The 9381-nt window shown below is 42.6% G+C and overlaps 1 protein-coding gene across 6 annotated transcripts in view; it reads right to left on the bottom strand.

Annotated features, from left to right (window-relative positions):
* The window catches only part of Kansl3 (KAT8 regulatory NSL complex subunit 3), a 48292-nt gene that overhangs the window by 31760 nt on the left and 7151 nt on the right, over positions 1-9381 (bottom strand). For 4 of the 6 annotated variants that reach the window (XM_015499719.2, XM_048810326.1, XM_015499721.2 and 1 more), the window contains exons 1-3: positions 7579-7972; positions 7057-7321; positions 2986-3156 (exon numbers count right to left, since the gene is read on the bottom strand). In XM_015499719.2, coding sequence (XP_015355205.1) covers positions 2986-3156; positions 7057-7271 — 386 coding nt within the window. In that variant the 5' untranslated portion in view covers positions 7272-7321; positions 7579-7972. Of the gene's footprint in view, positions 1-2985; positions 3157-7056; positions 7322-7578; positions 7973-9381 lie in introns of those variants that run through there. The other 2 variants (XM_048810325.1, XM_015499722.2) reach the window with 2 other exon arrangements.

Here is a 9381-nt window from a genome sequence, read left to right as displayed (position 1 = left end):
AAAAAAAAAAAAAAAAAAAAAAAACAAACCCTCACCTGGCAGTTTTCCCTTGTATTTTCTAGAATGCACACCAAGGACAAGGCAGTGGAGATGCACACATAACCATAAGCAGAGGCTGTGGCCGTTGGGAATGCCGCCTCTGGGGTCAGACTGCTTGGTTTGAACAACCCCAGTTCTACCACTTCCTATAGGACAGAGATCTGCATCTCTAAGAATCACTGGGAGGATTAAAAGAAATGCAATGAAATACTGGGTACAACTTCTGGCACCTGGAAAGTGCTCAACTCAAGGTAGCTCTGTTTTGCTACCACTACTGTTGTCTTTATTATGATTACTGATTGTAACAATGGTGTTAAATCCTTTTGCTGAATTCACAGACTAGAAGTTGACCTCCACTCACAGCAGTTTTCCTCTTCATCTGACACTCTGAGAGCATTTCCTCTTATATATTTTTTTAATATTTTTAGTTGTAGACACAATATCTTTATTTATTTTCATGTGGTGCTGAGGATAGAACCCAGAGCTTCACAAGCACTCTACCACTGAACCACAACCCTGGCCCCAAGCATTTCCTCTTCTTAGGACAATATGTAAATTCCAATCCCAGATCCCACCCAACTTCTTCACCAGTTTTTTTTTTCTTGTACCAGGGATTGAACTCAAGGACAGTCAACCACAGAGCCACATCCCCAGCCCTATTTTGTATTTTATTTAGAGATAGGGTCTCACTGAGTTGCTTTTTGCTGAGGCTAGCTTTGAACTCACGATCCTCCTGTCTCAGCCTCCCAAGCCACGTGCCACCGTGCCCAGCTCTTCACTAGCTTTTAAAGCAACATACAGAGCTGCTCCTCTCCTCAACACTACTGTGGTGACCACAAAAATACAACTGCTCACAGCTGCCCACTTCTAACCAGCCTCATAGATCACATCAGTCCCCTCAAACTTCCCTACCTCTCTTTCATTACTATAAAATAAAAGTTCTCCAACATTACTGCAGGTTTACCATCTACCAGGCTCCTGAGGCAAAAAGTAACATTTACTTATGTATAAAAGATATGAATGCAGATAGCCACTGGGAATATGCAAATTAAAATCCTTGAGTTGCTACTTTATGTACATTAGAATGATAATAATAATGCCGAAGATAAAAGGCAAATAATAAATGTTGGCAAGGATATGGGAAAATTATAATTTTCATTCACTGCTGGTATGAATGCAAAATGATACAGCCACTTGGGAAAACAGTCTGGCAGTCCCTCAGAAGTTACCTACAGAATGACTATACACATGATCCAGCAATTTCACTTCTAGGTACTGAAAATATACATCCACACAAAACTTGTACAGTATAGTGCTTGGCTAGCATGCATAAGGCCCTGGGTTCAATCCCCAGAATCACCCACACAGAAAGAAAATTGTATACAAATGTTCACAGCATCATTTTCATAATAGCCAAAGTGAAAATGACCTAAATGTCCATCAACAATCAGTGGACAAATAAAATGTGGGCTATCTAACCAATGGAATATCACTGGACAAAAAGGAATGACCTACATGCTCCTGCAAGCATGAGCCTTGGAAACGTCACACTAAGCACAAGCCAAAGACGCCATCCCGGAGAACACTGCAGTACACAATCCCACACACACCAAGGCCAGAACAGGCAAAATCTACGTCAGAGAGAACACTGGTGCCTCCCAGGGACCAGAGCGGTTGGGAGGAATGAGGAGTGACAACTAATGAGAACGGAGTTCTTCCTGAGGTGATGAAATAGCTCATCAAACTGACTAGGGTGTTGGAGGGCCAATTCTGAATTTACCCTAAAAAGCACTGGCTGTACACATTAAACAGGTGAATTACAGGGTGTGCAAATAAACCTCCAAAAAGTTGCTAGGTAAAAGATAAACATTTGCAAAATGAACACAGAAAAAGGGAAGAATGCCGAGTCTGCTGGAGGCAGAAAGAGGCAGGGAAACAAAACTAGCCAGCACACCCAGGAAAGTATGCCTGCAAAAATAGAGATTGCAAATCTTTTTTGTTTGTTTGAGAATAGTGGAGATTATACCCAAGGGCTCAGACATGCTAGGCAAGTACTCCAGTATTGAGCTGTAATCTCAACCCTTTCTTTCTTTTTAAATTTTGGGACGGGTCTAAATAGCCCTAGCTAGCCTTAAACTTGCAGTCCTCCTGACTCAGCCTCCCTGGCAGCTGGTATTACAGGCATGTACCACCACAGCCAGCTGCAAATCCATTTTTAAAGCCACTCAGACATCTGTTGGCTTTTCATGTGATTCCAAAACATTTTCACTATCCTAGCTATAGACCATAAAAATGTACGTTTATAGGAGTCTGGGTGACCCCTACATTATAACATAAGCTACAGAGATAGTTATACTTTATTCCACAAACTTTTTTTTTTTTTTTTTAAAGAGAGGCACAGTAGTGCACACCTGTAATCCCAGCAATTCAGGAGGCTGAGGCAGGAGGATCACATATTTGAGGCCAATCTCAGCAACTCAGTGAGACCCTGATTCCAACTTTTTTTAAGAGCTGGGCGTGTAGCTCAGTGGTAAAGTGCCCCTGGGTTCAATCCCCAGTACTGGGGGGAAAAAATAAAGGAGAGAGAGAGAAGGTCTTGCCCAGGCTGGATTCAAACTCCTGGGCTCAAACAATTCTGCTTCAGCCTCCTGAGTGGCTGGGATTATGCTGAGCTCTCAGTAGACATTCTGCCTACTGTATGCTAGGAAATGCCCTAGTGTCACGAATGCTGAGATGGCTGAGATGCAGGCCCTGCTCTCAAGGAGCTCACAGCAGAGTGAACTGACAGTTATGAGGCAAGAATCAGGAGAATATTCCCATTTATGTTGCTACAATAAATGTTTCCATGAAATTTATGTGGTTTCCAATAAATGTTTCCATGAAGAGGATGATACAAAATAATTATAGGGTGGTGACATTAACCCATACTTCTGAGGAGTGGCCTACCTGTTGACATGCTCCTCCCAGTCCTCTGGTGGAGGAGGGGCATCTGCATCAGTCCTGGCAAAGATGACATGCCTTTCGCACTCATTCATCACGCTGCGCGCCTTCTGGTTGTCATAGAGTGGCACGGGAGTCGATGTGACTGTCTCCACATCTATTGGGACGTCTGATTCACTGTAAACAGGTGAGAAAATGGGACCAGGCCACAAATACTGCACATAATACCCGTGTTTAACAATCATCTGGTTACAGAAAAATGTCTCTTTAACAGACACTTTATATACTATACATGAGCACATTTATCTACAAGAAATTTTTGATCCAAAGTCATCTTTCCCACATTCCTCTAGATCTCTGCATTCTCTGTGATAGGTGCTGAAGGCACATAAAATCATTTTTAAGTGATTTTAAAAAGTAGCCTGTTGGTTACTTTTTTAAGAAAGACAAATAGTTAATTACGTAGATACATGTAATTATATATACAGAAGTTATAAGCCACATATGACTACCTAAATAAATTTAAATAAAATCAATTTAAAAATCTAGTTCCTACATGTATAAAGACATGAATTGATGTGAATATACTTTGTATACAACTAGATATGAAAAATTGTGCTCCATGAACTGTAATGCATTCCGCTATCATATATAAATTTTAAAAAATAAAAAAGAAATCCAGTTCCTAATCACACCAGATACATTTCTCGTGCTCAGCACACTGGCCACCATATTGGACAACACAGGATTATAGCATTTCTATCATGCAGAGTTCTGCTGGACAGCAATGATCTGGAGTTTTAAATGATTCATATAAACTTTCCTTTTCATTAGTTAACTGGTAGTTAACTATATCTTGTAAAAGTCTATGATTCTCTAAGATCACCTGGTATGCAGACAGCTTAGCTATCTAACTCACTTTGTGTAGCACCTACCACAAAAATGAATATAAATGGATCTTTGAAGCATCTTTCACATTTTAGAATGATGCTAATGAAATTCTAGTGCCATGAGGGCCCTTCCCCAACTCATTAGGTACACTGCACAAACTGTGTCACCAGAAATACCATGCCAATCAATCTGATCTACTAGCTGTTTCCTCAATATCATATTAACTTTTTGACCTCTATGATCATATTGCATCCATTCCCAATGACTGGAATAGTCATGTCATTATGGAATGAAGTGAATAATTGTGCTACTAGATTTGGTAGTGGGCAAAGAGCGGATTATCTTCTCAGATCAGACACTGAGCTAACACTTGTGGACATGTGTGCCTCCAAGACTATTCTTGATTTCAGCATCCCAAACCTCTCCTCCCTCAGTCTTCACAATTCATGGCACCATCCAGCTACTCAAGCCAAAGATCTAGGAGGTATCCTAATTGAACCTTTTTCCTTTGTACTGTTCCCATCCCTTTCCAGGCTATCATGTCTAGCTCATCTCAGGCTACTGCAGTGGCCTTCTAGCTGGTCTTCTAAATCTCACTCTTACACCATAATCTACTTTTTAAAAATCCAAAGTGATCCTCTCAAAATATAAATTGGATCTCAAGCTTAAAATTCTTCAATGACTTCTTACCACTTAGAATCAATTGACACTGCCTCTGCCAACTTCTCTTTACCTCCCACTTAAAACCCACCTGCCACCATATTCTAGCCACAAAGGCCTAAAAAATAGTTCTTGCAATATGCCAAATTCCCATTTTCAGGGTATGTGTATGAAAACAGGATTTATATGAGGAAATAATTTTCTAACTACCAAAACAGCTAATTCTACAGAAACTTACTTTAAGCATACACTTATAATCTCAACTGCTAGTGAGGCTGAGGCAGGAGGATCACAATTTCAAGCCCAACCTGGGCAACTCAGGAAGACCCTGACTTAAAATTTTAAAAAGAGTTGGAGTTGTAACTCAGTGCTTGCCTATCATGTGCAAGGCTCTGGGTTCAATCCCCGGTATCTCAAAAAAAAAAAAAAAAAAAGTAATATAATGAGCTATGGACCCAGGAGTTAGTTTCAATGTTAGAAAGAAGCTTTACATAACAGAAAGGAAAAGATTTCAAATGCTATTTAAAGGAGCTTCTCTGTATGCCTTAGGACAGAGGAATCAGGATTACACTTCTGGTTCAGGGGTCCATGTCTGTAGACCCAGGCTGAGGAGTATCACTTGATCCCAGGATTTAGAGGTTAACTGGACAATGTAGAGATTCCCCTTTCATCAAAACAAAACCAAAAATAAACCAAAAACACAAAACAACCTGAATAAAATGTCAAGGAGGCCAGGTGCAGTGGCACACGCCTATAATCCCAGCAGCTCCTGAGGCTGAGGCAGAAGGATAGAAAGTTCAAAGCTAGCCTCAGCAAGGCCTTAAGCAACTTAGCAAGACACTGTCTCTAAATAAAATATAAAAAATGGTCTGTGGGGTGCTGGGGATGTGGCTCAAGTGACAGCGCGCTTGCCTGGCATGCACAGGGCGCTGGGTTCGATCCTCAGCACCATATAAAAATAAAAATAAAAAAAGATGTTGTGTCCACCAAAAACTAAAAACTAAATATTAAAAAAAATTCTCTCTCTCTCTTTAAAAAAAAAAAAAAATGAGCTGGGGATGTGGTTCAGTGGTTAACTGCCCCTGGGTTCAATCTACAATACTAAAAAAATTTAAAAATAAAAAAGATTGTGTTAGACTATTCCCTAATATCACAGATCCTATGTCCTATACAACAAAAAGTGCTAATATCATTGGGAAACAAATTAAAAACCACTGTTCTATGTGTAGGGTGTGAGGGTTGTAGCTCAATGGTAGAATGCTTGCCTAGCATAAAAATACCCTAGGTTCAATCCCCAGCACTGCAAAATAAAAATAAGAAAATTTAAAAAACACATCATGGTCCCCTAAGATTCAATGGTGGGGGTGAGATGGAATCTAAAGAAGCTCTCCCAACAAAACTGAAGTCTGTGCTTAAGGAAAGATTACAATTAGGTAAAATTAAAACAAATCTCCAAAAAGATTATAATTAAGGGCATAGTCTAATCATCAGAATTGAACATATCAATAAGTCTTAAAATGTAAGAAATCAGACTCCCTTAAAGATCAAAAGAATTGCCAAACAGGTTTATATAAGCCAAATGTAACTGTAGCTCCTATCAGGTAATAAATTTATGAAACTTCCTTATCCTATAACATAGGCTGGCTGAAAATACTAGACTAAGAAGGGTTTAGATTAAACCATGGAGTTCAGTAACAACCCAAACTGAGAAGGCAATGTCTTAGGAATTTGCTCCTAACCTGTGTGTGTGAGGCCAAGAAATGCAAAACAGCTACTGTTGCCACTATCAAGCAAACCAGAGCACTGCATCAAAGTGACACAGGTCTTACCCTGTATGACAATTATTTATTTATTTTTGGTACTGGGGCATTTAGTATTATTTTTGGTTTTTATTTCTTTTGGTATTGAACTCAGGGGTGCTTTACCACTGAGTACCTCCCAGCTCTTTTTATTCTGAGGCAGGGTCTTGCTAAATTTTGGAAGCTGGCCTGGAACTTGCTATCCTCCCAAGCTGCTGCAATTATAGGGATGTACCATCATACATGACCTGTGTGGCAATTTTTTTTTTTTTTGGTACCAGGCATTGAACCCAGGAGTGCTTAGTCATTGAGCCATATCCCCCCCACCCCAGCCCTCTTTGTTTGTTTGTTTTGTTTTATTTAGAGACAGGGTCTTTCTAAGGCATGGGCCACCATGCCCAGATGTGTGTGGTAATCTTTTAAAATCAACTTCTTAGCATTCCTTTTCATCAATTTAATTCTCTTCAATTTCCTTTTCCCATACAAGGCTTATCTAAGTGCAAAAGGGAGTCTGCTTTCCTTTACACATCTTGCTTTTCTAACTCTTCTTAGGAGATGTCTCCTGTGATAATGTCCAGATTTAGGCCTGATATTTTTATGCTGCTCAACCGAGATGCCCAAATTAAACATCCAACCTTCCCACACAACACCCCCCAATCATCCCCAAGAAAATTCTTACTGCCCAGTTCCGGCAGTACCAGCCTTTGGGAAAGAAGCCCAAACTCACATGGTATTCTCGTGCTGCCTCCGGGGAGTAACAAAGAGCATGCGGGTAGGGCGGGCACTACTGGCATCTGGGTGGGCACTCCATGGCTTGGCATAGCTATGGTCCAGAAAAACCAAGTCCAGTTCCCGTTCGTGCACTGAAAGCTGGAAGAGCAGTGAGGTGCCCATGCGACGAGCTGAAGTCTGGAAGTCCCTCTCCCCACCCCGGTGGGCCATGTCAGTAGAGGGGCAGCAAGTCAGAGCATGGGTATCTGCATGCTAGTCACCTGTGGCGAAAAGTTTCAGTTTAAGTCAATTCGAATATTCTAAATTTTTCCCAACCTAGACTATCTAACGTGCTTCTGTGACCGCTATCAGTCCCACTGCATATTATTCAGCACATCTTTGCCCACGCTGGGAGGGCTCCTGAAATTTCAGAGCCACCACCAAAAAGGGTGATGGTGCCATGAGTCCCCCCATACTCAATTTCTACAAAATTCCCGAACTGGGGCGCTGACTGCCTCCCTGGTCCACAAAGACCTACCCTGGGACAGACCCTGGAGTTACTACTCGGCCAGCACCACACTTTCCTACATGGGACAGAAGGATTCCGGCAAACTACAGGTATCACAAACACGAATTCCAAAAAGCTGAGGGTTTCTTGTTTCCATTCTCTAAAGCAAACGTGGGAGCAGCGGGCGGCTCGTGCAGCGCAACGTGGGCGGCCGGGGCTCCCTCTCCTCCTCCCGGGGTACGCTCAGGAAAAGTTTTACAGCGACTTCACGATACTCGTAAGTTTGGGGACTACAACGAGGCGCGCTCCCCGTAGCAGCCTAGGCCAGGGCGATGCCCCGGGAGCCCTTTCTCCCGGCCCGGGTGGAGCCCCCCGCAAAAAGCCCGGGGCTCCGGCACCCTCCGAGGTTNCGCTACCGCCTCCGTGTCCTGGCGCTGCAGCACCGCGCAAAACGCGGAAACGGATCGTGGCCCGGCAAGGGAGGGACGGTGAGCGGCAAAGTCCGGAATGGATTCAGCTCCAGCGACTCAGTGCGCAATAGCGGAGCCGTGAACGCGCGCGCATCTCCGAGGTAGAAATTTCCACCGCCTGCCTGTTCAACAAGGAAGGCCAGCACAAAGGATGAGTTCAACTCTGACTGACCCCAGTAACTGCCACCCCCTCCGCAATTGCTCCCTTTCTCTGAGCCCACAGACCCAGAGGCAGGGCTGGGAGGGCGTGCACCAGACTCACCTCCACCAGAGCAGCCCCCTAGGATTGACTCTTTAGGAATGTGCTTGTTAACTCTTTATGTCCTATATAGGATTGACTACTGGGGACCTAATGGGATTTATTAGTGAGCTGGGGGTGAAGTTCAGAGGTATGAGCAAGGCTCTGGGCTCTATCCCCAGCGGGGCCAAAAATGTTAAAAATGTTTTATTCATTAAGAATTTTCAGGGGGCTGGGGATGTGGCTCAGGCGGTAGCGCGCTCGCCTGGCATGCGCGCGGCCCGGGTTCGATCCTCAGCACCACATACCAACAAAGATGTTGTGTCCGCCGAGAACTGAAAAATAAACGTTGAAAAATTCAAAAAAAAAAAAAAAAAGAATTTTCTCATAACAGAAGAAACAGCCACAGTAAAAATAATAAATTAATTTTAAAATGAATTAATTTAAAAATAATTCGTGAACCAAAAATTGTTTCAAAAAATAAAGTCTATTAAATATAATTAACAAGGGGTTGGGTGTAGCTCACTGGTAGAGCACTTGCCTGGCATGATTAAGGTCCTGGGTTAAATCCCTAACATTGCACAATAAATCAATAGCAAAACAAAGCGTTTATGCAGAGTTTTTCTGGATGTTGTTGGTCCTTCCACGTGATATAGAGGGGAGTCAGGACCAGGGTTTTAAGAATAAAGAGAAGGTAGCTGGAGGAGTTTGAGAATGTGGGTGGAATCTCAGCTCCAATATCCAACTCCCAAACTCTAAGTAGGATCCCAGGAGACAAGACTTCAGCCTTCCCTCAACTCTAAATGAGCAAATGCTGAGAGGATAAGCCAGGTCATGCAGTCACCTGTCAAGAACACAAATAGATTTCAAGATGGTAATTACCATGCAGGAACACCCAGCCCTTAAGAGTGTTCTAGAAGAAAGATTTCCCATTGAGGTGTTTGAGAGGCATCTAGAAGGGGAAGTCATTGAAGCTGAGTGCTGAAGTACCAGGCCTTGCAGAGAGGTATTGGAAAGCCTGGAGAGGGCCCAGGCAGAGGGGACAAAGGAGCAAATACAGCCTGACACCATTTTCTTTAGCCCACACATCATTACTTTCTTTCCTTTTTTTTTTTTTTTTTTTTT

The sequence above is a fragment of the Marmota marmota genome, unplaced genomic scaffold, assembly GCF_001458135.2.
Source record: "Marmota marmota marmota unplaced genomic scaffold, marMar, whole genome shotgun sequence".
Lineage (NCBI taxonomy): Eukaryota > Metazoa > Chordata > Mammalia > Rodentia > Sciuridae > Marmota > Marmota marmota.
The sequence above is the reverse complement of the archived record's forward strand: the minus strand, read 5'-3'. Positions and strand labels throughout refer to the sequence as shown.